We start from the raw sequence: 26,686 nt of genomic DNA, 5'->3' as shown, positions 1-26,686 counted from the left end.
GGCTGTGGGATAGGAAGCTGAGACAGCTGGGTGAGGAGGACACGAACCCAGCAGGCCACGTCAGCCAGGCTGTGCTTTCCCATGCAAGGACACAGCCTCCCTTCGGAGTGCAGGAGGCTGGGGCTGCCATGGTGTGTGCTGCCCTCACTGGGCATGCTGGCAGTGCCAGCTGGCCCCATCCCTGTGCCTCTTGTAGGGCTCGAGATGCTGGAATGGGGAGATCCCCCCAGGAGGGATCAGGGACCCCCAGGCTGACCCTGCCTGTGGAGCTGCCTCTCAGTGCCCACCTGGCACTGCTGCCATCCCCAGCCCCTCCTGCATCCCCCAGGGCTGGCACAGGGCAGCAGTGCAGAACAGCTCCTGCATCCCCAGGGCTGGCACAGGGCAGCAGTGCAGAACAGCTCCTGTATCCCCTCAGGGCACAGGGCAGCAGTGCAGAACAGCTCCTGCACCCCCTCAGGGCACAGGGCAGCAGTGCAGAACAGCTCCTGTACTGCCCAGGATTGGCACAGGGCAGCAGTGCAGAACAGCTCCTGCATCCCCTCAGGGCACAGGGCAGCAGTGCAGAACAGCTCCTGCATCCCCTCAGGGCAGCAGTGCAGAACAGCTCCTGCACCCCCCCAAGGCTGGCACAGGGCAGCAGTGCAGAACAGCTCCTGCACCCCCTCAGGGCAGCAGTGCAGAACAGCTCACCCTTTGTGCCTGTCTGAGCTGCTGTGCTCAGCTCCTGCCCCTCAGTAGCAGGATCCTGTCCCCCCTCCCCGCAGATGCTCGGTGCCCTGGCAGCCCTGCCATGGAGACAGAGCTTTCAGAGGCTGCCAGCCTGGCAGGGAGGGCAGGGACAGCACTGGGGACGCTCCAGCTGGGCTCCCCTTTGTGGGTGTCCCTGTGTGGCTCGTGCTGATGGCTGTGGATGCTGCTGCTGGATCAGGCTCCTGCTGGGAGCTCATCATCCCCCAGCAGTGATGGGGAGGGGTGTTCTGCACCCCTGCCTGCCCCTCTGAGTGTCCATCCATCCATCCTTCCACCTCCTGCCTGCTGCCCTGCCTGCCTGGGAAGGTTTTCTAGGCAGGAGCGTTTGGCTGGGACTGTGCAGCTCTGTCCTGGCTCTCTGTTCCTTGTCACCATCAGGGCACAGAGGGAGGGCTTGGTGTGATCCTGGTCCTGCTGGATTTCGCCTCCCTGGGGTGCCTGTGCTGAGCCTGGTGTGCTCATATGGGAAGAAAGGAGCAGAGCACTGAGCAAGGTGCTGGCCTCAGGACAGGCTGTGTCAGCTTTGGGCACAGGGTGTCACCAGGGGGGCCACCAGGGCCAGCGTGGGGCTGGCTGGGCACAGCCTGCCAGGGAGAGCTGGGGCTTAGGTCACTCCTGCCAGGCTGGGGGGTGGAAGGCAGCACCCTGCTGCTGAACTGCTGGCTAATTTTGGTTGCCACTTAACAGGTAGGTTGCTAATTGTCACATAATCTGTGTCATGGGCTCTCAGGAGGGCTGCAAGGCTCTCAGTGGATGTCCCAGTCCTGCACCATGCACCCCAATGCTTTTGGCTCTGCTGTGGGTGCCATTGGCTGGCACAAGCTGTCCTCAGAGCTGTCCCCATGACCAGGTGTGGAGCAGGTTGGCTGGCAGGTGAGGGAGCAGCTCCATCGTTCACAGGTTTGACCCTGGCAGCATCACAGCCAGTTCTTCTGGACCTGGGAGCAGACAGCATGTGGCCAGGAGCTTTTTTGGTAGTGGTAGGGACAAGAAGTGCCAGAACACACTCAAATGGTGACTTTATGGCCACTACAGTTGCTCATCTCTGTTGGAGACCGTGGGAAGCTCAGGCAGAGGGTGGCAATAGCACTGTGAGCTCTGCAGCATTACCAGCTGGGGTTGGTTGGGAACAGGGCCAAGGAGAAACCTGGGCTGGTGCTGTAGGGGATTGTCATGTTTGGCTGGAAAGCTGCTGCAGGAAAGGACCTGGGGGATGCTGGGCAGTGGTGCCTGACCATGAGCCCACGTGTGCCCAGGGGGCCAAGAAGGCCAATGGCACTTGGGTTGTACCAGCCACAGGAGCAGGGCAGTGCCCATCCCTCTGAACTGGGCACTGCTGAGGCACCTCCAGTCCTGAGGAACCCTCACAAGAAGGACATTGAGGGGCTGGAGCATGTCCAGAGAAGGGAGTGGAGCTGGGGAAGGGTCTGGAGTTCCAGGAGCAGCTGGGAAAGGGGCTCAGCCTGGAGAAAAGGAGGCTCAGGGGGGACCTTGTGGCTGTGCACAGCTCCTGACACGAGATAGCTGGGGGGATGTTGAGCTCTGCTCCCAGGGAACAGGGACAGGAGGAGAGGGAATGGCCTCAAGTTGTCCTGGGGAGGTTTAGGTTGGATATGAGGAAAAATTTCCTCCTTGATAGGGTGGTGAGGCACAGACTGCCCAGGGCAGTGGTGGAGTTGCCATCCCTGAGGGTGTTTGAAATATGTCTGGGTGTGGCACTTGAGGACGTGGTTCATGGTGAACATGGCAGTGCTGGGGAATGGTTGGGTTTAGGGGGAGTTTTCAACCCAAACAATTCCATGATTCTACCTTTGGAGGTGTCGTGGTGCCTGGGCATGGCTTGGAACTACACATGAACACCTCCCTGCCCCAGCCAGGGTCTCACATTGCCCAGTTCCCAGCCTGGTGGCATTGCTGAGAGGGCAGGGGTGCAGCACTGGTGCAGGACAGCTGGGGCAGTTGGACACTGGGGAGCAGCAGGAGCTGCACTGGCCTGGAGACACCCTCTGAGATGTTTTTTGGTGGCTGCATGAGGCTCCCATGGTGCTTTGTGATGTCTCTGTGCTTTCCCATGTGAGTTTTGGCAGCTGGTGCCCGTCCTTGCCCTCTTGCTGCCCTCATCCACTCTCATTGCAGAGTCTGTAGTGTTTATCCACCTGCTGGCAGCAGCTCCCAGGGACATCCCTGGGTGAGGCTTGGCCAATTGCCTGAAGAGCAGGGTCTCCCTGGGGCATTCCTGCATCTCCAGTGTCCCTCTGGTGCTGGGGACACGGGACAGGGTGGCATGGGGGAGCACACTGGGGACTGCCCCGTGGGTCCTCCCCAGCCCCACAGGTCCTGGGGAGAGCCAGGGTGAGGGATGGGTCTCTGGGGTGCTTGGAGCTGGCTGGACAATGATGTTTGGGGAGTAGGAGTGGGGCAGATGGTGGTGTATGGGCACTGGAACAGCCCAGCATGGCCAGGCTCAAAGTGAGTTCTTAAATCCCCTGTGGAAAATTCATGTGTGCACAGCCCTCTAGTGCTGCTGCTCATGCTGGTGCAAACCCCCCTTGCAGGTATTTAGCCCCCTGGGGGGAGTGGAGAGACAAAGAAATGTTCTGCTGAAATCCTGCTTTCGTTTTTCCTGAGAGGGAAGAAAATTCCCAATGGTGTTGTGGCTCCAGTTGGTTCCTCTGCCCATTCCCTGGGGCTGCAGCTGCTGTTCATGTCTAGGGCGGGGATGAGGGAAGCACATCATCTTGCTCCAAAAGTAATTAAAGTCAGGGATAATTTTTTCTGGAGGAGGGTGGAACCCTGGGAAGGCGACAGGAACGAGTCTGGGACTGAGCACATCAGAAGCTGCTTTTTATTGTGGCTGCTGAGCTAAATATATCCACAGAGGCACAGAGCAGTTCCCACGTGTCTGCTGCTGTGTGGGGTGAGGGGTGCAGGGTGCTGGCACTGCCTGTACCCCCAAACACAGCCCTGGGCCCTCCTGGGCCTTGCTCCATGCAAGAAACTCATGCAAAAGCTATGCCAGGGCAGGGAAGCATTTCCTATCAGGGAAAGTTCTTCCCTCAGAGGGTGCTGGCACTGCCTGTACCCCCAAACACAGCCCAGGGCCCTCCTGGGTGGGTGAGGATCAGACACTCATGCACAGAGCTGTGCCAGGGTTTGAGTTGGATCTCAGGAAAGGTTCTTCCCCTAGGGGGTACTGGCACTGCCTGCCCTGCCAGGGACCCCTGTGCCCCCCAACACAGCCCAGGGCCCTCCTGGGCCTTGCTCCTGGGTGGGTGAGGATCAGACACTCATGCAAAAGCTGTGCCAGGGCAGGGAAGGGTTTCCTATCAGGGAAAGTTCTTCCCCAGAGGGTGCTGGCACTGCCTGTACCCCCACACACAGCCCAGGGCCCTCCTGGGTGGGTGAGGATCAGACACTCATGCACAGAGCTGTACCAGGGCAGGTTTGGGTTGGATCTCAGGAAAGGTTCTTCCCCCAGAGGGTGCTGGCACTGCCCAGGCTCCCCAGGGAATGGGCACAGCCCCGAGGCTGCCAGGGCTCCAGGAGTGTTTGGGCAGCGCTGCCAGGGATGCCCAGGGTGGGATTGTTGGGGGGTCTGTGCAGGGCAGGGGTTGGATGGATGGTCCTGGTGGGTCCCTGCCAGCCCAGGAGATTCCTGATTCTGAGTCCCAGTGGCTGCTCAGGCCTGGATGTGGCTTGCCAGGGATGTGGTTTGAAGGAATTAATAGCTGAGTTTATGGAGCACCCGGGGACTGGAGCTGTGCAGTCATTAGCACTAATGAGAGCTATCGGCACGGCCTTGGCTCCAAACCCCTGCTCCACGAGTCCCCTGGGAGCCCCCAGCTTCCTGCAGCCCCTGTGCCTCACCATGGGCAGAGCTGTGCAGGTCCTGCACAGGGACAGCAGTGTCTGTGAGTCCTGCACAGGGGCAGCAGTGTCTGTGAGTCCTGCAGAGGAGCAGCAGTGTCTGTGAGTCCTGCACAGGGGCAGCAGTGTCTGTGAGTCCTGCAGTGGGGCAGTGTCTGTGAGTCCTGCAGAGGGGCAGCAGTGTCTGTGAGTCCTGCAGAGGAGCAGCAGTGTCTGTGAGTCCTGCAGAGGAGCAGCAGTGTCTGTGAGTCCTGCAGTGGGGCAGCAGTGTCTGTGAGTCCTGCAGAGGGGCAGTGTCTGTGAGTCCTGCAGAGGAGCAGCAGTGTCTGTGAGTCCTGCACAGGGGCAGCAGTGTCTGTCAGTCCTGCAGAGGAGCAGCAGTGTCTGTGAGTCCTGCACAGGGGCAGCAGTGTCTGTGAGTCCTGCACAGGGGCAGCAGTGTCTGTGAGTCCTGCAGAGGGGCAGTGTCTGTGAGTCCTGCACAGGGGCAGTGTCTGTGAGTCCTGCAGTGGGGCAGTGTCTGTGCACAGGGGCAGTGTCTGTGCAGGTCCAGCTCTGCTCCCACGTTCCCAGGCAGGGGTTGGCTGCAGTGGGTGGGATGGGATGGGTGGGTCAGGCTCTGCCCAAGCCAGGAGCCAGCTCAGCCTCGCCTGTCCCAGTCCCATCTGCAAGTCCAAGGCTGGGGACAGCTTTTGGGCTGGGTGGTGCTTTGCTTCAGACGGTGAGGACTGTATTGTCTTGTCGTGGTTTTGCATTTTGCATTTCAATCCTTTGTAGCTGGGGTTTGATGTGTCTGTGTTGGAGCGAACGGGGCTGTGCTGCCCTGACTCTGCCAGGCTGGGGCTGATCCGGTGCCACAGCCTCTGTCTGTGCCCAGCCCTGCCAGGGGCAGTGGGGTGGGTGAGCCAGGGCAGCTGTGAGGGGCTGGTGGGCTGGGGGCAGTTCTAGGTACAGGCTCTGTGTGCCCAGCCCTGCCTGTCACCATTCGTGGAGGTGCCTGGTGGTGTTTCTGGATGTGTCACCTCCTGCAGGTGCCTGGTGGTGTTTCTGGATGTGGCACCCCCTGTTCTCAGCTGCAAACAGGTCAGGGTTATGGCTGGCTGCAGGAGCTGAAGCATCCCCTGCTCTGTATGCTCTGTGCTTCAGGCAGAGCTGCTGTCTGTACCCTGCCTGCATGAGCCACGTTTCCAGCAGGTGTTGTAGGGTGTCCTGAGCTCAAAGGGACCCACAGGGTTCACTGACTCCAGCTCCTGGTGCTGTGCAGGACACCCCAACAATCCCACCCTGGGCATCTCTGGCAGTGCTGTCCAAACACTCCTGGAGCTCTGGCAGCCTCTGGGCCATGCCCAGCACCTCTGTGGGAAGAACCTTTTTCTAATACCCAGTCCTGGCACAGCTCAGGCTGTTGTATTGGATCCTGTCACTGTCACAGAGAGCAGAGGTCAGAACTGCTCCTTGTCAGGAAGCTGCAAACCTCAATAGGTCTGACCTCAGGCTGCTTTTGTCCAGTCTGAACAAGCCAAGTGACCTCAACTGCTTCTCAAATGGCTCCTCAAGGCCCTTCACCCTTCTTATGTCCCCCCCTCTGGACACTCCCTGATACCTTTCTGTCCTTCTTATACTGTGGTGCCCCAAACTGCTCAGCACTCAAGGTGAGGCTGCAGCAGTGCAGGGCAGTGTGGAGCAGTTCTTTTCCCCCTGTTGTGCTGGACTGGGCACACTCTGGGACATGGCTCACAGGATGGGCTGTGCTCTCCTCCTCAGGGCCACACTGGTGTCCCCCAGGCCTGTGCTGCCCTCACCCTGCTTCTCTTCCCATAGGATCCGTCCTCAGCTGCCCAAAGAGAAGATAGAGGGATGTCACATCTGTACCTCAGTGACACCTGGCGAGCCCCAGGTGCTGCTGGGCAAGGACAAGGCCTTCACCTATGACTTTGTCTTTGACCTGGACACGTGGCAGGAGAGGATCTACACGACGTGCATGGGGAAGCTCATCGAGGGCTGCTTTGAGGGCTACAATGCCACTGTGCTGGCCTACGGGCAGGTATGGGCTCTGCCCTCAGTGAGGGCTCTCCAGGGGGGCTGGACAGGGCACCTGGGGAGGCTGAGGAAGGTGGAGGGTGTGGAGTATTGATATATTACCAATATAGCCAGACAGGATGTGCCTGAGCTTGTCTGGCCCTGCTGCTGAACCAAATAGTGGCAACTGTGGTGTTTGACCCCACAGACACTTTTGGCTGCCTGGGTGTGTGGTGTTTTCACCCCACAGACACTTTTGCCTGCCTGGGTGCTGCAGTTGGCACATGGGGACAAGTCCAGGCCTGCAGGAGCTCTGGTGCTGCTGGGATGGAGCTTCCCCCCATACCAGGGGCTGCTCCTCAGGTTTCCCTCTGTGGAGAAGCTTTCAGGCGATGGTGAAGGAAAGGAGTCGGTTCTGATGGAGGGTTTGGATCCAGAGCTTTATTCTGGCCCTCAGGCCTCTGAATGCAGCACCAGCTCCAACAGAGCTCCCTGAGCCCGTGGTTGCTGCTCCTTTAACCCCGGGGAGAGGGGCAGGGAAGGGGCAGGGAGGCACCAAGCAGGGACAGGAGGGGAGGGACAAAGGGACAAAGGACACCTGGATGGCCCAATGCCCCCAGGGGTAGAGGGCATCCTTTGGATCTGCCAATCACTCAATGCCCTTCTGGAATGCCAGGATTGACAGACAGTGCTGGGAGGGGAAAGGAGAGGTGACTGACACACCTGGGAGGGAATTATCAGGGGAGGGACCCGGGGTTCTGAGGTAAACACTGAAATCACAATGTAACAGTGGAGGATCTCACCCAGGTGAGGATCTCACCCAGGAACCTGCAATCCTGGGGTGACCCAGCACTCTGCACTGGGATGTGGGTGCAACAGTGACACTGAATGGTGGCAGCAGGGAGGACACATGAGCAGGGGTGTCCCTCCAGCCCAGGCTGAGAAGGGCTGCAGAGTTAGGATATGGATGGAGTCAGCTCCAGAGCAGCAGGGCTTTCCTGCTTGTTCAGCCTCTGAAAGTGACGTGGAAATTAGGAAAAGTGAAGTTACTGAGGTAATAGTGGATGATGAGACAGAACTTATATTTGTACCCTGTAAGGAGGTGAGGTCCTGTCCTGGGTGTGGAGAGAACAGAGTTGTCCCTGGTTGGGTGAGAGCTGGGAGCAGGGATGGCCTTGGGTGGGAGGAGGGGGTGGCAGGGCTGGCAGTGTGGGGCTGATGTGTCACTGGGGGTCACAGTGGCTCAGCAAGGGCGTCTGGGGAGCCTGAAGTAGCAGAGGGAGAATATGGGGTGTACTGGGCAGAGCTGAGCCTGGGAGGGCCCAGCCAGCTCCTGTCCCTGTCTCTGCACAGACTGGAGCAGGGAAGACCTACACCATGGGCACTGGCTTCGACATGAGCATCTCAGAGGAGGAGCAGGGCATCATCCCCCGCGCCATCAGCCACCTCTTCAGCGGCATCGAGGAGCGGCGGCGGGCGGCGCAGAGCCAGGGCCTGGCAGCGCCCGAGTTCAAAGTCAGCGCCCAGTTCCTGGAGGTGAGTGGGTAATGGCAGGTCTGGGGTAATCACCTCTCATTTGGAGTTATTATAAAACAGAGCAATAGGGCTCAGGAGCTCAGTCCCTGGGTAGGGACCGGGTGCCCAAAGCTCGCTCATGCCAAGGCCGCGGGGCTGCCATCTAGCAAGCATGGTGATTATCAGCTTATTAAATATTAAACCCCGAATGTTTCGGGGTGTGTCCTGCCTGGCTTCGTCTGGCCTCGCTGCTGGACCAAAGGCGGCAGCTGTGGCGTTTTTCACCCCAGAGATGCCTTTGGCTGGCTGGGTGCTGCAGCTGGGCGCTCAGAACAGGTCCAGGCAAAATAGGAACTCAGTTTACCTTTGGTGGAAAAGGTTCAGACGGTGAAGAGAAAAGGAGCGGGTTCTGCCGTGTAGCTTAGATCCAGAGTTTATTGTAGCATGGTAGATTTCTGAGTCTGGCAACAGCTCCAGACCGACAGACAGAGACAGAACTACAGCAGAGACCACGGCAGAGACCCCGACCCCATGGTCTCGTGTCCTTTTTAAGCCCCAGGGACAGGGGGAGGGGACGGACAGGTGAGGGCCAACCAGGTGTGAGCAGGGGAAGGCTCAGGGGATGTGGATGCTAGGACAAACCAATGAGCCCAGGCCTGGGGGGCATCTGCCAGTCACACGACGCCTTGCTGGAAGGTGCCAGGCAGGAGGGCAAAAGGGGAGGGGGAAGGTTGGCATCCTTGAGGGGGTTGGGATAGGTGGGACAGGAAATGGTGACACACTGCAACATCAGCTCTATAGTGATTGCAAGCTCTCAGGATTTCAGCTCTGCTTGCTAGGTAGTGGTGCCCTGGGCTGGAGGCTGCAGCAGACGGAGAGAGAGGAGAAGGAGAAGGCGCAGGCTGTTCCACGGAGATGGCTTTATTTGGGGAGGTCTGTGAAGGGTCTCTGCTCTTCTTCTTTCTCCCCTAATGGGGTACAGTATGCTTCTTTTATAGGGTTGGAAAGGATCCAAGCTTGACCAATGGGTAAGGGGTTAACATGGGTTACAGAGGGTTATAGGGTGGAGGTTATAGGTATATATACAGTCTTATAGGGTTACAGAGATGGGTTAAGGGTGGAGGACAGGGAAACAGGAATTTTCTTTTGCTGTTTCAGCATTCCTATTGTTCATGTCCTCCATGGTGCTTTTCCTAAATCTATGGGGTTTACTACACTGGAGGACACCATGGCCCTTGCATCTGTGCCTTGGGCTCCTCCAGATCTTCCTGACAGAGCTGCACCCTGTGACAGGCATGGGGCTGTGTGCTGGTGCAGTGGCTGGAGGGAGCTCCCACCATGGGGAAGGGTGGTATGGCTTGGTCCCCTGGGGATCCGGGGACTCTGGGCTGCCTGACCCCTGTTTGAGGTCAAGGATAGCCCTTTCTTCTCCTCCTGTTTCACTCTGGACCAGAGCTCCCAGTGAAACAGGAGGAGGAGAAAGTGCCACCCTGGGGGGGTTGGGGAAGGACTGGGCTATTTTCCATGTCCTTTGTTGCATCTCTGACCTTGAGAATGCATCCTCTCCTGCCTCTGCCCAGGCTTCTCCTATTCAAAACGTCTTCCATTAACTGCTTCACTCCCTGGAGAAGTTTGTCCTGGGAAGCACATGGACCTTGTATGTTGGCAGCATTTTTCCTGGGGGTTGCTCCTGGGCTGAAAAAACAAAGAGGTGCAAGTGGGAACTTTTAAGGCCCCAGTGAGAAAGCAGAGGGTGGTGCTGAGCAAAGCTGAGCTCCCAAGCAAGCTTCATCTGGTTGAGGCTGAGGTTTTGAGAGGAGATGGGCAGGGAGGGGCCCTGTGCTGTGAGCTTGCCTCCTGGTGGCTTTGTTGGCCATCACATCTGGGTGTCCTCAGATGCTGATGGCTTGGAGAGGGCCCAAAGTCACTCCTTCCTACCCATGTCTCCATCTGCAGAGCCCCTGTGGTGCTGTTGTGTCCTCCCATTCCCCTCACTTGGCCCATCCAAGCTCCTGGTTTTCTGCCCAGTTGTGATCAGTGTGTGGGGCTTCTCTTGAGCGATCCTTTGTGCTGGGCTGGAAATGGGGACAATTTCCTGCCTGTCCTGAAGTCCTGCATGGCTAAAGCAGCACATGGCCACGTCAGGCACTGGTCACCAACCCTGGTGTCCTGGCAGGGGCACAGGACTTGTTCTGGCTGATCCCTGTCTTGTGACTTTGCTGCTGGGAGCAGGTTTAAACCCTTGAGGAGCCTGGTGGCACCAGGGGCACCAGGGATGGATTAGTCTGATCCCTTGTGCTGGCCAGGAACCTGCAGTCCTGGGGTGACCCAGCCCTGTGCACTGGGATGTGGGTGCAAGAGTGACACTGGATGGTGGCAGCAGGGGGACAGATGGGCAGGGGTGTCCCTCCAGCCCAGGCTGAGAGGGGCTGCAGAGTGAGGATGTGGATGGAGTGAGCTCTGGCAGGGCTTTCCTGCTTGTTCAGCACTCCCTGGTCCCCCTCATCCCTTGCACACCTGACAGAGATGCCTTGGGCTGTGATGAGAGTGGGGTTTCACTGGCTCCTGTGGCCAGGTGAGCCAGGAAGGTCAGGGGGATGTGGAGCTCCTGGGTGTCTGCTCAGTGGAGCTGCCTGTGAGCACCAGGAACTGAACAGGTTTGGGCAGCAGAAGCCAACCCAAAGCTCAGAGCTTTGCATGGCAAGCTCTGGAGCACCAGTCTGGTGAGGAGAGGCTGGGGGAACTGGGGGGCTCAGCCTGGACAAGAGGAGGCTCAGGGGGATCTTCTTTCTCTCTACAGCTTCCTGAGAGGAGGCTGGGGCTGGACAGGGGTCGAGCTCTGCGCCCAGGAACAAGGAACAGGAAGAGAGGAAACAGCCTCGAGTTGTGCCAGTTGAGGTTTAGGTTGGATATTAGGAAAAATTCCTTCCCTGAAGTTGTAGTGTGGCATTGGCACAGGCTGCCCTGGGCAGAGGTGGAGTCACCATCCCTGGAAGTGGTCAGAAGATGTGTGGGGACATGGTTTAGTGGTGAACATGGCAGTGCCAGGGTAAATGGTTGGACTTGATCTTGGAGGGCTTTTCCAGTCTGAAGGATTCCACAATTCTGTGCTTGTGCCTCCTCTGGTACACATGCACCAGAGTCACCATCCCTGGAGGTGTTCAGCAGATGTGTGGGTGTGGCATTTGGGGACATGGTTTAGTGGTGAACATGGCAGTGCCAGGGTAAATGGTTGGACTTGATGATCTTAGAGGGCTTTTCCAGTCTGAAGGATTCCACAATTCTGTGCTTGTGCCTCCTCTGGTGCACATGCACACACCCCAGCTCCCTGCCCAGCTTGCAGGCAGGGTGAGCACACACAGCTATGGGGGAGTGGTAGCAGGTGCCAGAGGGCAGCTCCTGCCAGTCCTGCAGTGCCAGGGCAGTTCCTGCAGTGCCAGAGGGCAGCTCCTGCCAGTCCTGCAGTGCCAGAGCAGCTCCTGCCCATCCTGCAGTGCCAGAGGGCAGCTCCTGCCAGTCCTGCAGTGTCAGAGGGCAGTTCCTGCAGTGCCAGGGCAGCTCCTGCCCATCCTGCAGTGCCAGAGGGCAGCTCCTGCCCATCCTGCAGTGCCAGGCTTGAGCAGCCTCGTGCTTCCCCTGCTCACCCCACACCCACTGCTGCCCTGCCCAGCTCTACAACGAGGAGATCCTGGACCTGTTTGACAGCACCCGCGACCCCGACTCGCGCCACCGCAAATCCAACATCAAAATCCACGAGGATGCCAGTGGGAGCATCTACACCACAGGGGTCACCTCACGCCTCATCAGCTCCCAGGATGAGGTGGGTGCAGCATGGGGCAGACACAGAGCAGGGGTGGCAGCTTGGTGGGGGGATGTCAGAACTCAGCACATCCCTCTGGGTGTCCAGAGTTGCCAAAGCCCCTCTTGGGGAGCTTGGAGACCCTGGCACACAGCCCAGAACACCTGGGGATTTAATTATGACCTGTACCAGCTTTGTATGAAGACCTGAAAGTCACAGAAGTTTAAATAATGTAATAATAAAATTATCACCAGGTGAAAGGGTAGATTTTGGGATTTTTAGAATGAGGGTTTTGGGGACAAGATGGAAGGACTTGGGCGTGTCCAGCCTTTCTTCTTCTTTACCTCCATCTTCTGCTGTGATGCTGGCACTTTGGGATTAGTTTAGAATAGAAGCTCACTGTCTAACATAAGTGATAAGTATTAGAAAGTAACTGTAAATATGTTATATGTAGTTTGTAGTATAAAAAGACAGCACTGCCCTGGGGGTGGTCAGAGTGCCTACACTGCATACAACAGACTCCAGGTCACACACTGAGCAACCATATATCCATTTGGAAACTCAGATTAATTTTAAATGGGACTCTTACTTGGAGATGAAAACTTTCAGTGGAAATCCTATTAATTCACATACACCTTTCCTGAGAATCCTCGTAACCAATACACAGGAATGTTATCCTAAGGGATTGGGACCCATGCCAGAGAGTGAATTTGCAAGTTGCAGCAGGCTGCCCTGCTGAGTGGACCTCGGCTGAGCAGGAGAAAAATTTTATAGATAAGATATAATAAACAACTTTAAGAACGAAAACTGAAGAACTCCAGCTCATTCTTCGGACGTGCAGGCTGAAACAGAGACTTTTCACATATCTCAGAGCTGCAATTAACAGCAAAACTCCTGAGAGGGGGAGATCTCTCCCACGTGGGAGTGCAGTCCTGGGGGTGTTCTGGAAAAGGTCAGAATGTCCCCTGAGCTGCACAGGGTCTGTCCTGACTCCCTAGAAGGGTGCTTTAAGGTTTCCTTCCCTGCCTGGTGTTGTTGCAGCTGATCCAGTGCCTAAAGCAAGGAGCTCTTTCCCGCACCACAGCCAGCACCCAGATGAACGTGCAGAGCTCCAGATCCCACGCCATCTTCACTATTCACCTGTGCCAGACAAGAGTGTGTGCCCGCCCAGAGCTGGTGAGATGTGCTCCTGCCTCATGGCCAGGCTGTTCTTGGGTTCCCTACCCAGGTGATGAATGAAGTTCCCTTGGGAAGGGGAGAGGGTTTGAAGTCTAAGAGAAGCAGGGATTTCTCTTTCCAGTCACAGCCTGCATTAGGGTTTAATGGGAGCTGAGGGTGAGCTGATCTGAGGCAGGATGGCTCAGAGCAAGCTGCTCTTGGGATGCTGTCCCCATCTCTGGGGGCTGGATATGGAGGGTGAACGCTCAGAGTCTGGCTGACACCTGAGTGGAGGCCAGGGAGCCTCTGCCCGCTCCAGTGTGAGGTGCTGACCCCTAGTGTGTCCCTGGCTGCAGGTGAATGAGGAGGTGAGCAGCCTTCTGGATGGATCCCAACCTGCTGCTGAGTACGAGACCTTGACAGCCAAGTTTCACTTTGTGGACCTGGCTGGCTCAGAGAGGCTGAAGCGGACGGGTGCCACGGGCGAGAGAGCCAAGGAGGGCATCTCCATCAACTGTGGGCTGGTAGGGCTGCACTGCTGGACAGGGGGGGACAGGGCAAGGCCTGCCAGGGGAAGCCTCTAACACTTCTGGCTCTTGCCTGGAGCTGCCCTGGGCTGTTGGGGAACTGCTGTCGTGGCTGGGGTTTGTGCTGCCTGTGCCTGAGGGGGAGAACATGCAGTGCCAGTGGTGGGAGCACAGCTCTGCTGCCAAAGGAGACTCCTGCTGTGGGGAGGGGTGCAGCTGGGCACAGGGGTGCAGCTCCCAAAAGGGTGAGATCTGCTAATCAGAGCTAAAAACCCCACTGTGGGGCTTGATGCTTCTTCTCAGTGCAGCATGGAGAGAGGCACAGCCCAGGCTAAGGGGAGCCCCACGCCTGCCCCTTGTGCAACCCAAACCTGTGCTACAGTGTGTGCCCCAGGCCTGAGGTGCTGTACCCTCAGCCAGGGCTGAATCTGGGGGGGCTTCCCTTTGTGTTGGTAGCTGGCCTTGGGGAATGTCATCAGTGCCCTTGGAGACCAGAGCAAGAAGGTCGTGCATGTGCCCTACCGCGACTCCAAGCTCACCCGCCTGCTGCAGGATTCCCTCGGGGGCAACAGGTAAGGGGGACCCAGGTGGGGGCTGAGCTTGGGCTGAGGGCTGCAGGGGCTGTCCCCTTGCCCACGGGGCTGAGGGGGCTCTGGAGCTATGGAGGAGCTGTCTCAGGACTCCAGTGGCTGCCTGGTGAGGGAGAGATGCCTTCTTCCAGGCACAGCATGACTTTGCAGATGTAAAGACATCATCAGCCTCAGGTGCAATCAGCAGCTTTGGCAGAATCAGCTGATGCAAAACCCTCCTGAGCCCTGACAGATCTGGGACTTGGCAAGTGTTGGTGCCCAGAATGGGATTGAATTCCCTGCCTCTTCTCCAAAGAGGGAGGCATTGAGGAAGGGCTGCCTTTCCCAGTGCTGTGTGTGATGTGCTTGAGGGGTCTTGTGGGTGCTCTGGCTGCTCTAGCTCTGGGAGGGATGAATCCAGTTCATAGCTTGTTTTAAAACCCAGAAGGGCCCAGGATGGGTGTCTGGGGGCACATGGTCTGTGCTGAGCCCTGGGTTTGTACCTGCTGGGTTGCTGAGCTGTGCAGGGACTGTCTTTCACCCTGCCCTTGCATCCCCAAGCCAAACCATCATGATTGCCTGTGTGAGCCCCTCTGACCGGGATTTCATGGAGACCCTGAACACTCTCAAGTACGCCAACCGCGCTCGCAACATCAAGAACAAGGTGGTGGTGAACCAGGACAAGACGAGCCAGCAGATCAGCGCCCTGCGCGCCGAGATCGCCCGGCTGCAGATGGAGCTCATGGAGTACAAGGCAGTGAGTGGGGCCAGGTCCTGCTGTGCCCAGCAAGGGAAGCACTGCAGCCAGCTGTTCACTGCCCCCAGTGGGATGGGGTGTCCCTGCTGTGAGCAGGTTTGCCCCCGAGCAGGCTGCACGGGCCGGAGAGCTCAGTCCTTTATGGGGACAGACTGCCCAAAACCCAAGCAGCTCTCAGCTGCTGGCTGCCTTTGGCAAGCATAAGGGATATCAGCTCTTTAGTGATTATCAGCTCTTTTGAGTTCAGCTCTTTTGCTTGCTAAGGTGCTGCAGGCCAGCTGGCAGACGCAGAGAGAGAGAGAGAGAAGGCTGCTCTGGAGTTCCACAGCAATGGCTTTACTGGGGGTCTGTGAAGGGTTCCAGCGATGGCTCTTCTACCAGAATGGGCTAAACCAGCCCATTCTATAGGGTATAGAGGGATCAGAAATTGTCCAATAGCAGGGGTTAAGGAGAAGCGACCTATGGGGTTACAGACAGATAAGCTGGGGTCCAAAAGGCAGAAGACAGGGGCTTGCCATGACTTGGCATTTCCTATCTTCAGGCCTCTGCTCTCCACGGGGCCCTAGCAAGCCCATGGCCTGCTACAATGGGGGAGAGAATTGAGAGAGTAACAGTGAGAAAATTCCTTGGTTTAGATACAGTTTAAGAAGTAAAGCAAACCACAGAATTCATTCCCCGTGTCCCATCACAGGGAGGTGTTCAGCCATGCCCAGCCCAGCAGAGCTCTGTCAAGTCTAACAGTGACTTGGGACAACGCTCCAGGCATCCCCTGTTTCTTCTTCCTTCCCCAGCTTTATATGCTGAGCATCATATCCTGTGGTTTGGGATATCCCTGTGGTGAGTGGGGGACAGCTGTCCTGGCTGTGTCCCCCCAGCTCCTTGTGCACCCCTGGCCCAATGCTGGTGGGGGCAGAACAGCTCCTGACTCAGCAGGAGCTAAAATCATCCCTGTGGGATCAGTGCTGTTCTCAGCACAGATCCCAAACACAGCACCACACAAAAGCTGCTGTGAGGAAAATGAACTCCACCAAAGGCAAACCCAGCTGATGGAGCAACCCTGGTGAGGAGGCAGAGACAGGTGCAGAAAGGGCCTTCCTTGTGTTTAAATTGGGGCAGGTTTAGTGGGACAGACCCTCCTGCCTCCCATCCCCTGCCCCCTAGGAGAAACTGCTAGGAGGAGTCAGGAGGCTTAAGAAACAGGATCTCAGCTCAGGACCTTGGCCAGGTTTTGGGGGTGGTAAGGCAGGGAGAAGCCCTGAAGCCTCTCTCACCCTCTGCATGTTGAGCTCAGGCTCTCCTGGTCCCTGCAGGTTTGTCCCTGCTCTCTGTCTGGGGCTGCCCCAGGGGTGCACTTGTGGGTCTGTGTGTCCCAGGCAGGTCTCCGTGCCCCAGCTTGCCCTGCCCTCAGGGGCTCCCCTCCTGTGCCCCCAGGGCAAGCGGGTGATCGGGGAGGATGGCACGGAGGGCTACAGCGACCTGTTCCGGGAGAACGCCATGCTGCAGAAGGAGAACAGCGCGCTGCGCATGCGCGTCAAGGCCATGCAGGAGGCCATCGACGCCATCAACAGCAGGGTCACCTACCTCATGAGCCAGGAGGCCAACATGATGCTGGCCAAAGCAGGTGGGGCTGGGCTGGTACGTGGCATGGGGGGGCAGCAGCTGGGCCAGGGGCCGGGGGACAGCAGGGTGAGCCTCTCTCACCGGTGCCTGTGCGCTGCAGGTGACGGGAACGAAGCCATCGGCACCCTGATCCAGAACTACATCCGGGAGATTGAGGAGCTGAGGTGAGCGGGCACTCAGCTGGGGGGTCTGGGCTCCTGGGGCCAGGAGGCTCACACAGCTCAGTGCCTCCAGCGTGGCTGGGGTGGACTGGAAGCACTGCTGCTACACAGGGTTGAAGGAGGCCCAGCCTTGGTGCCAGACAGTGCTTTGGCTATTGTTGCCCCTTGGTATGGGCTTTGATGGAGGGGGAAGTTCTATTTGAAGTGCCTGGGGTCTTTCAGGGACTGCTGCCTCCCACAGTGGGTCCATGCCAGTCTCTTGCTTGATCCTGGTCCCCTGTCTGGCAGCATTATGGCTTTCTGACCCGTCATTAGGGGGAATGGCTTAATAGTGACTCTGTCTCTGGCTCACACCATCCGAGCACATCATGTTCAGTCTGTAGAAGACTGGGGAGACCTTAGAGCCCCTTCCACTGCCTAAAGGAGGCTATAAGAAAGAGGGAGAGCACTGGTTTTTTGTTTTTGTTTTTTTTTTTAATGTGGACAGATAGCTATAGCACAAGGGAAAATAGCTTGAAACTAAAAGCGGAGAGATTTAAATTAGAAGTTAGGAAGAAATTCTTCCCTATGAGGGTGTTGAGGCAGTGGCACAGTTTGCCCAAAGGAGCTGTGGCTATTCCACATCTGTAAGTCTATGGAGCTTGCAGCAACCTGCTCTAGTGGAAGGTGTCCCTGCCCCTTCCATAGCAGGAATGTGGACCGAGATGAGGTTTAAAGTCCCTTCCAGCCCAAACCACCCTGTGATTCTAAACCCAGGCAAGACCCCCTGTTGGGCCAGTGGGATGGCCCCTGTTGGACTGTGCTGTTTGCACTCCCTAGGACGAAGCTGCTGGAGAGCGAGTCCATGAACGAGTCCCTGCGGCGCAGCCTCTCGCGGGTCTCTGCGCGGGGCCCCTTCCCCGTGGGCTCCTCACCGGGCGCGGGCCTGGCCGGGCTCTGCAGCCCCGCGGCTGCGCTGGACACCGAGGCCTCCGACGTGCTCCGAAGGGCCAAGCAGGACCTGGAGCGCCTCAAGAAGAAGGAGCGGCGGCAGCAGAGGAAGAGGTGAGGGGAGGTGTTGGCAAAGGGGAGGCTCAGTCTGTCCCTGTGGGGCTGAGTCTCCTGCTTCCCCTCTCTCTGCTACAGCCAGAGCCCACATGCCTGCCTTCCCCTCCCAGCTCTGCCCTGCCCTTGGTCTCCTGCTCCCCATCATGGAATTCCAGAGGCTGTTTTACCCAAAGGGTCCAAAAGCAGCAGGGAGGGGAGGGTGGCCCAGCAGAAGTTGTTTCTGGTCTCTCTCATGCTGGGACTCACCAGACCCCCTCTGTTCCTGCCAGCCCTGCCTGTCCTTGGTCTCCTGTTCCCCATCACATAATTCCAGAGGCTGTTTTACCCAAAGGGTCCAAAAGCAGCAGGGAGGGGAGGGTGGCCCAGCAGAAGCTGTTTCTGGCCTCTCTCATGCTGGGACTCACCAGACCCCCTCTGTTCCCCCCCAGCCCAGAGAAGGAGGCGTTTAAGAAGAGGCAGAAACTGCAGCAGGACAATGGGGAGGAGACAGATGAAAATGAGGTGGAAGAGGTGAGTGGGCATTGTGTTCATGCTGTGGGGGTGTCTGGGTGTGGAGCACTGAAACTGCCACACGTGGGACAGGGACCAAGCTCAGCCTGGCCCTGAAGCAGGCTGGAAGGGTCACTCTGCTGAGGACTCCATGCTGGAGCATGGTGGAAGCTGGGTACTCCCCAGTCAGCCTGGATGTAGAATGAGAAGTCCACGTTTTTGGGGGCTTGGTTTCAATCAGCATAGATGAAGAGGGGTCAGCTGGGAAGGGATGAATGGGTCAAATTGCTGTTCCTCTCAACAGTATGTGCTGGGGGTCCAGAAATGGTGCTGCAGCCCCTGGGCATCCTGTGTGGGAGGCTGAGTCCCACTTGGGGGGCTGTGGCCCATTGCTGTTGGGTGAGCTCAGGTTTGGAGGAGGGAGGAGCTGTGGGGACAAGGACAGCCCATCCTGCTGGCTGAGATTAGGCACTCATCTCTTAGGAGGAGGAAGAACAGGATGAGAGTGGCTGTGAGGAAGAGGATGGGCGTGAGGATGAAGATGAGGACTCGGCCAGTGAAGAGAGCCTGGTGGACTCGGACTCGGATGCAGAGGAGAAGGGTAAAGTGGAGATGTGTGTGCAGCCATGGGCATGGAGGGGCACTTGCTGGCATCTCTGGCAATATGCTCTGCTCTTGGGGAGGCAGAGCCCACCATGCCCCAGCCACGTCTGCTCTGTGGGACTTGGAAGAGCCCCAGGGCTGCTGCAGTGCTCCTTCAGTGCTGCTGCTCCCCAGCAATGGGGGTTCCCATCAGCTCCTCTGTCCTCTCCGTGTGCTGTGACTCAGTGGGGCCATGCAAGTGATGCTCCCCATGCCTCCCAGCCTGACTTTCTCCTCTGCCTCCAGCTGTGAATTTCCAGGCTGACCTGGCAGATCTGACCTGTGAGATTGAGATCAAGCAGAAGCTGATTGATGAGCTGGAGAACAGCCAGCGGCGGCTGCAGACCCTCAAGCACCAGTATGAGGAGAAGCTGATCCTCCTGCAGAACAAGATTCGGGACACACAGCTGGAGCGGGACCGGGTCCTGCAGAACCTCAGTGAGAACTGCCTCACCCTTGGGATCCCATTCCCAGACCCCAGTTCCAGCTCAAGCCCAGCTAACTCTAAGTCAAAGCATCCACCCCTTGCTCTGGTAGAGCTTTGCCATCCCCCTGCTTCTCCTTGAATCCCTGGCACCCCCAAGACTCTGCTTGTCTTGCCATGGGAGCAGCATCAGTCAGCTGCACAGCTCTGCACCCTGCTGGTGCTGCAGAAGGGTGGCAAAGTCTCTTCCAGCCTTGAGCACCACTTCATGAGCTTCGGGGACTCCTGGGGACACTGGGGGGCAAAAGACCCAGTGGTGTGGCTGATCTCCAGGCTTAGATAGCACAGGGTCACCCCTGTGTGTGGCTGTGTGTCCCAGTCTGCAGCTCTGCTCAGGCCAGCCCTGTGTCTCCACTCAGTGCTGAGCTCTTCCAGCAGATATTCCCAGACAGACCCCAGTTCCTGATGGGTGAGGGGGGCTCAGATGGGCAGGGAGGGATGCAGTGCTTGGTGCCTCCAGGCAGGTCTGTGGGTACAGGCGGATCCTGAGGTGCATTGTGAGCTCTCTCCCCACCCACCAGGCACCATGGAGTGCTACACCGAGGAGAAAGCCAACAAGATCAAGGCAGACTATGAGAAGCGGCTGAAGGAGATGAACAGGGACCTGCAGAAGCTGCAGGCAGCCCAGAAGGAGCACGCTCGCCTGCTCAAGAACCAGTCCCGCTACGAGCGCGAGCTGCGCAAGCTGCAGGCAGAGGTGGCCGAGATGAAGAAGGCAAAGGTACCTGGATGTGCCGGGGCAGGGAGGATTCCTGGCCAAGGCCAGAGCAGTGTTTTGCACTCTGGTGGCAGTGCAGAGTGCTGTCTGCTGGGTGCGTGGTGCCCCGGGGCGGTGGCACAGCGGCCCCTCCTTGCAGGTGGCGCTGATGAAGCAGATGCGGGAGGAGCAGCAGCGGCGCCGGCTGGCCGAGACCAAGAGGAACCGGGAGATCGCGCAGCTCAAGAAGGAGCAGCGCCGGCAGGAGGTCAGAGCCGGGCTTGCCATGTGCGGGAGGCATGGAGAGGGGATACTTCAGAAGCAGGGGGAAGGACCACAAGGGTCCCCAACTCCCTGCTCTGGGTTATCAGCCTTTTTGGAGGTGTCTTGGGCTGCCAAAAGCCTCTGTACTCTGCCTTGAGATTGTGACTGGTCTGGCTGGGGAGAGGGGGTGTTTGTCCTGCTCTGGCACTCCAGGTGCTCACAGACAGCTTGGTGAAGCCTCCCTGGAGGTCCTAGCAGAGCACAGCTGGATGAACGGCTCCCAGAGGCTTCCCACTGTTCCTGCTGGAGTTGTGGGATGCTGTGGGAGGGGAAACGTGCAGCCAGAGCCAGCTCAAGGCTGGGAGCCTGCTCGGTGTTAGAATCAGGAGTGAGACTGTGCCAAAGGGAGGGGGGAACCTGCAGCCAGAGCCAGGTCAAGGCTGGGAGCCTGCTCGGTGTTAGAATCAGGAGTGAGACTGTGCCAAAGGGAGCACTGGGACTGCGACCACGTCTGGGCTGGACCTCAGGGGTGTCTTTTTCTTTCTCACTCATGCAGTTCCAGATCAGGGCTCTGGAATCTCAGAAGCGACAGCAGGAAATTGTGCTGCGGAGGAAAACCCAGGAGGTGAGGAAAGGGGGTTTCCTCCACATAGCCCCCAGCTTCCATGGGGGTCTGGGCCTCAGTGCTTGGCTCAGAGAAATCCCATCTTTCAGACAGGGCTGGCTTTGGGAATCCCAAAAGTCAGGGAGAGGTTTTATGGCTCAGGAGCCAGGTGGGAAATGGATGTAGGCAGCAGCAGAGTTCCCCATCCCGAGCAGCAGAGCCTGGTGCAGGGGTGGGCTGTGAGGGAGCAGAGGGAGCCCCATGAGGCACAGATGTCCCTGGGCTTTGCTGCTTTGCTGCTCTCAGACCTGTGGGGACCTGGGGGTGATGCTAATGGGTTTAGGCTGGGTGAGACTGCCCAGCTGACCATTTGCCATTCCTTTGAGGGAGTCCCCCCTAAGCTGTACGTTCCTTGGTAGCAGCAGGCAGGCAAGGAGACTCCCCACGGCTCCTGAGGGTGCTGATTAGATGAGGGTTTATTGGGGGTCCCACCCCCGGGAGCAGCATGGTTTCTGAGGGAGAAGGGGGGAAGGGGGAGGGAGGGGAAAGGGGCCAAGAGAGAGCCTGGTCTGCCTCCCACAGCTTAACAGGGAGATTCAAAGTGGGCACGGAATAAGCCTTGGGCCAGTGGGATTACAGATCCATGATACTGCAGGGGAGGATCACAGGCTTGGATGAAACCCTACATTTTCCAGGGGTGAGACAGAGCATACATTTAACTGAGATGTAACAGCACAGACCCTCTCCTGTGTCCTCCCTGCGCGCAGGTGTCGGCGCTGCGCCGCCTGGCCAAGCCCATGTCGGACAGGGTGGCGGGCAGGACGGGCCCGAAGCCGGCCATGCTGGACTCGGGCGCCGAGGTCTCGGCCAGCACCACCTCCTCCGAGCCCGAGAGCGGCGCCCGCTCCGTCTCCAGCATCGTGCGCCAGTGGAACAGGAAAATCAACAACTTTCTGGGAGACTCCTCAGCCTCCATTAATGGGGCTCGGCCTGTCAGGTCAGGGCAGGGGCTGGGTGGTCGGGGGTGAGACATCCCAGGGATCCCATGCCTGGCTTTTGGTGGGTGGTGGAGATTGAAGGGTGGCTGCTTAGTGTCAACTTGAGCCATATTAAATCACTGATCCTTTGATAAGCTGTGCTGGCAGAGTGTGACTGTCACCTGGGCTTGAGCTCAAAGCTGGCCTTCCATGAGGATTAAATGTTGTGGCATAAGCCCTGCTGGACTCATCTCTTGTCCCGCTTTGCTAAGAGGAAAAGTTGGGTGATATATGGTCTCCTTGAGCCAGGTCTCATAAGCTCTTGGAGATCTACATCACACCCAAGATAGCTCAGCTACCTTAGAAGGCATCAAATCAGCAGGATTTGTGGTAGTGTTGGAAACAGAAAAGTTTTAATAAAAGGCAAAATAACAAAACTCTTTACAGAGAAAAACTGAGCCAGGTGCAAGAGGTTCTTGCTCCTGGTAAAACACCTCACAAAAGCAATTAGTTTCTTTGTTCTTTTCTTTTTCTAGCAAATTGCTCAGGTGGCACTTTTTGGCTCCTGTCCAATTGGTTATCCTTAAGTTTGAGATGAAGTCCCCCAAATCCTATGAGGTGTCTTTTTACCTAATCAAAGAAAGAAACTTCTGAGCTTTTTTCCTTTTGAAGAAGACAAAGGATAGTTTTGTCACTCTGTCAACAGAGAGCACATTTCTACAGTTGGGCAATGCAGAAACAACACAGATGCATCCTCTGTTTCTGGCCAGCCAGATCGCAGATCCTGGGGCAAGCCCAGCTCTCCAGCACGGTGTGGCCATCTGCCCAAATGCCTGTTCTTCCCTCTGGCTGTAGGAAGAAGTTCCCCAAGAAGGGCTCGAGCCAGTCCTTCAGCAAAGCTGCCCGCCTCAAGTGGCAGTCCCTGGAGCGGCGCATCTTCGACATTGTCATGCAGAGAATGACCATTGTCAACCTCGAGGCAGACATGGAGAGGCTCATCAAGGTGGCTGTGGCCCTGGGGACAGAGAGGGCTGGCTGGTGGGTGCAGGACAGGGAGGTGGCCATGTGGACAGTGCTAATCCCCCTTCCCTTTTCCCCCAGAAACGTGAGGAGCTGTCGCTGCTGCAGGAGGCATTGCTGGGCAAACGGGCAAAGCTGCAGGCAGAGAGCCCCAAGGAGCAGAAGGGTCTGCAAGAGCTGAACGAGGAGATTGAGGTGCTGGGGGCCAACATTGACTATATCAACGACAGCATTTCAGACTGCCAGGCCACCATCATGCAGATTGAGGAGACCAAGGTGGGCAGAAGGACTGGGTCTGGCTGGCAGGGAGAAAATGAGAGCATTCCTCTGTGGCAAGAGCATCCTTGGGCACAGCCAGCTGGGGCTGGGCTCTGCTCAGGGGACCCAGAGTCCTCTGAGCTTTCACTCTTGGTGGGGCTTCACCTACACAGTCACTTCTCATTAGGTGATTAATTACAGAGAGGAGTTCTGGCAGGTCCTTGCATGTCCATGCTGCCCTGGAATTGTAGGGAGCCTGCAGCCCCCATTTGCCCATGGGGCTGGTGGTCACTTGTGCCCATGGTTGTTGCTTCATGCACTGGAAACATCCCAGGAGGATTGGCTTTTTCCCAGCAGAAACCATCTAGATTTTGTGTGCAGTTGTGATACTGGGCATGCCACTGGGCAGCTCCCAACTGCCCTCAATGCCTGCAGCCTGAAATGGAGGCTATGTGCTGTCCCTGGCTTGTCCCCAGCTGTCACCTTGATTAGCAGGAAAGAAGGGCTGCTGTTAATTCACACTAGGCTTTGGGTTGTGGATTTGGGTGAGCCTGGTGTCTGTTCAGTGTCTAGTTTTGTGTTGGAATCAGAATTTCTGTAGCAGTGCATAAGCCCTTCAGCACTGGACAGTCCCATGGCTGGATGTCCCCAGTAGCCACTGGGCAGACTGGGGAGGGTGAGGGTTGGACTGGGCAGTGCTTGCAGGGTGATGGAAGTGCTGTGCTTGCCATGGAGGCCCATCCAGCAGCAAAGCTACCCTGCTGCATCCAGCCCTTGTCCCTCTGTGTTTCAGGAGGAGCTGGACTCCACAGACACCTCGGTGGTGATCAGCTCCTGCTCCCTGGCCGAAGCCCGGCTGCTGCTGGACAACTTCCTGAAAGCCTCCATTGACAAGGTGTGGGGCAGGGCTGGGCTGTGCATGTGTGACAGGGCTTCTTTTGGGGTGCCAGGGTGGGGGCCTGGTGGCCAGGAGCTTGCCTGAGTGCCGGCATTGCTTGCACAGGGGCTGCAGGTGGCCCAGAAGGAGGCGCAGATCCGGCTGCTGGAGGGGCGCCTGCGGCAGACGGACGTGGCCAACTCCTCACAGAACCACGCCCTGCTGGATGCCCTGAGGGAGAAGGCTGAGTCACACCCCGAGCTGCAGGCACTGATTCACAACGTCCAGCAAGGTGGGGCCTCAGGCAGGGGCAGCTTCAGGCCAGGTGTGCTGCCTGTGGCCTGCGTGCCCACCTGGACTGGGCCTGCAGAAAGCATTTGGAGGAGCTGTGGCTGGGACCCTGCCCAAGGGCCCTGTTGGGTGGGAGTGTGTGCCCTGGATAACTGGGACAAGGACTGGGTCACCCCCCATGCCTTCCTGGCCATGGATAACAGGGACAAGGACTGGGTCACCCCCCATGCCCTCCTGGCCATGGATAACAGGGACTGGGTCACCCCCCATGCCTTTCTGGCCATGGGTAACAGGGACTGGGTCAGCCCCCATGCCCTCCTGGCCATGGATAACAGGGACAAGGACTGGGTCACCCCCCATGCTCTCCTGGCCATGGATAACAGGGACTGGGTCAGCCCCCATGCCCTCCTGGCCATGGATAACAGGGACAAGGACTGGGTCACCCCTCACACCTTCGTGGCCATGAGTCACAGGGACAAAGACTGGGTTATCCCTCATACCTTCCTGGGCTGCCCCCTCTGCTGCAGGGTTTGGGGTGGCTGGTGACAGTGGGGTCCCCTCTGGGTCCCCTCTGCTGATGCACTGTCTCCCTCTCACAGAGAATGGCTACACCAGCACAGATGAGGAAGTTTCAGAGTTCAGCCTGGCCTCAGATGGGAGGTGAGCACCCAGCCTGGCACTGTCTGATGCCATTCATGGACCTCGTAGAAGGCCATGGATGAACAGAGCCCCCACCTGAGCTTTTCTGTGGTGCCCAGCCCTTGGTGGGGGGAGCAGGATGTGTCTTGGACACGAGCAGGGAGTGAAGGCTTGGTCATTCCTTGGAGAAAGGGTGCTGGGGGGCAGAGGGTGACCCAAGGAGTCTGGTGGAGCAGTGGCACCAGCTTTCTGAAGAGAGTTTGGCACTGAAGATCCATCTTTGCTCCTTTCTCCTTGCAGCATCTCCCAGTCTTTCACCATGAAGGGCTCAGCAAGCCAGGATGACTTCAAGTTCAAGGTTAGTTGGCCTTTTTGTGTGGGCTGGTCACAGAGGCTGGGAGGAGGGAGGGAGGAATGTTCAGTGATGCTTCAGGCCTCTGCTCTGCTGTCTGAACCTTGGGGAGCCAGGCTTGGCATAAGACAGTATGGCTGCTCTGTGGATGGGCAGAACCAAGGTCTCCTGGTACAATGGTCCTGTCCTGGAGCACCAGAGACTTGGGAAGCACCCACCACAGCAGGCAGTACCTTCCAAATCTGAGTGGCACTGAGGATGTCCCTGTGGAGGGAAGCAGCCACTGTTCTGTACAGGCTGTCATGTTTGCTGATGGGCATCCCAGTGGGACCTGGGGGAGCTGGTTTGTGGCCAGAGAGCACAAACTCTCCCAGCCCCCATTGCTGGCTGCTCCCACTGCCCCCGTGTGCCCGCCCTGAGCCCTCTGCCCTGCTCTAGGGAGAGCCCAAGCTTTCGGGGCAGATGAAGGCAGTGTCAGCTGAGTGTCTGGGACCCACGCTGGACGTGTCCACCAAGAACATCACCAAGTCCTTGGCATCCCTCATGGAGATCAAGGAGGACGGGATCGGCTTCTCCATCCGGGACCCCTATTACAAGGAGAAGGTGTCGCGCACCATCAGCCTGCCCACCCGGGGCAGCACCTTGTGAGCATGGGCACCAGGGGCTGGGGGGCTCAGGGGGCATGGCCTGGGGACCTGTGCCTGGCCTGTGGAGGTGCAGAGGGGTGTGGGGAGCTCAGTCCTGCATCTGTCCATGCTTGGCTACAGCATGCCATGGGGAATTTCCTCAGCGGGGCTTGGAGAGTGTGTAGGAGTGTGTTGGTGTCCTTTGCAGATGGAGAGGAGGATACTTCAGAAGCAGGGAAGGAAGGGGGGAGATGGAGAGGGGATACTTCAGAAGCAGGGGGAAGGACCATGAGGGTCCCCAACTCCCTGCTCTGGGTTATCAGCATTTTTGGATGCTGATTTTTGGTGCAAAAGCCTCTGCACTCTGCCTCGAGACTGTGACTCCAGCCCAATCTCTTGTTTGCTCTTCTGGGGGAGGACAGAGGTGTTCCCTGTGGAGGGATCCTGGGGCAGGGCAGGCACCCACTCTGCTTTGTTCACTTGCTGCAGTCCCAGGCAGTCCCGGGGCTCGGACACCTCACCCCTGACCCGGCGGAAATCCTACGACCGTGGGCAGCCTGCCAGGTGAGCTTGGGAGAAACACTGACACGGCCAGGGGGGCTCTGTGGCCCAGGATTCTTTCTGGGCCCAGTCAGGTGCCAGGTGAGCAGTTCCAAGTCATGTGTCCCTCTGAT

The 26,686-nt window shown here is 57.9% G+C and overlaps 1 protein-coding gene across 5 annotated transcripts in view; it reads left to right on the top strand.

Moving 5' to 3' along the window:
* The window catches only part of KIF21B (kinesin family member 21B), a 58,664-nt gene that overhangs the window by 10,947 nt on the left and 21,031 nt on the right, over positions 1-26,686 (top strand). For all 5 annotated transcript variants that reach the window (XR_011682904.1, XR_011682903.1, XM_071450468.1 and 2 more), the window contains exons 2-26: positions 6,442-6,664; positions 7,993-8,175; positions 11,825-11,974; positions 12,995-13,129; positions 13,468-13,635; positions 14,095-14,210; positions 14,769-14,964; positions 16,396-16,585; positions 16,685-16,748; positions 17,565-17,789; positions 18,221-18,302; positions 18,765-18,882; positions 19,170-19,361; positions 19,929-20,128; positions 20,265-20,372; positions 20,925-20,993; positions 21,740-21,969; positions 22,805-22,952; positions 23,051-23,245; positions 24,021-24,122; positions 24,231-24,396; positions 24,995-25,055; positions 25,335-25,392; positions 25,825-26,030; positions 26,502-26,576. Coding sequence is in view for 3 of the 5 variants with exons in the window: in XM_071450468.1 (XP_071306569.1) it covers positions 6,442-6,664; positions 7,993-8,175; positions 11,825-11,974; positions 12,995-13,129; positions 13,468-13,635; positions 14,095-14,210; positions 14,769-14,964; positions 16,396-16,585; positions 16,685-16,748; positions 17,565-17,789; positions 18,221-18,302; positions 18,765-18,882; positions 19,170-19,361; positions 19,929-20,128; positions 20,265-20,372; positions 20,925-20,993; positions 21,740-21,969; positions 22,805-22,952; positions 23,051-23,245; positions 24,021-24,122; positions 24,231-24,396; positions 24,995-25,055; positions 25,335-25,392; positions 25,825-26,030; positions 26,502-26,576 (3,660 nt within the window). In the remaining 2 variants the exon portion in view is untranslated. The remainder of the gene's footprint in view (positions 1-6,441; positions 6,665-7,992; positions 8,176-11,824; positions 11,975-12,994; positions 13,130-13,467; positions 13,636-14,094; positions 14,211-14,768; positions 14,965-16,395; positions 16,586-16,684; positions 16,749-17,564; positions 17,790-18,220; positions 18,303-18,764; positions 18,883-19,169; positions 19,362-19,928; positions 20,129-20,264; positions 20,373-20,924; positions 20,994-21,739; positions 21,970-22,804; positions 22,953-23,050; positions 23,246-24,020; positions 24,123-24,230; positions 24,397-24,994; positions 25,056-25,334; positions 25,393-25,824; positions 26,031-26,501; positions 26,577-26,686) is intronic.

The sequence above is a fragment of the Agelaius tricolor genome, unplaced genomic scaffold (genome assembly GCF_023055355.1).
Source record: "Agelaius tricolor isolate 1412-34295 unplaced genomic scaffold, bAgeTri1.0.p SCAF_30, whole genome shotgun sequence".
Taxonomy (NCBI): Eukaryota; Metazoa; Chordata; class Aves; order Passeriformes; family Icteridae; genus Agelaius; species Agelaius tricolor.
This window is presented reverse-complemented; position numbering and strand designations above follow the sequence as displayed.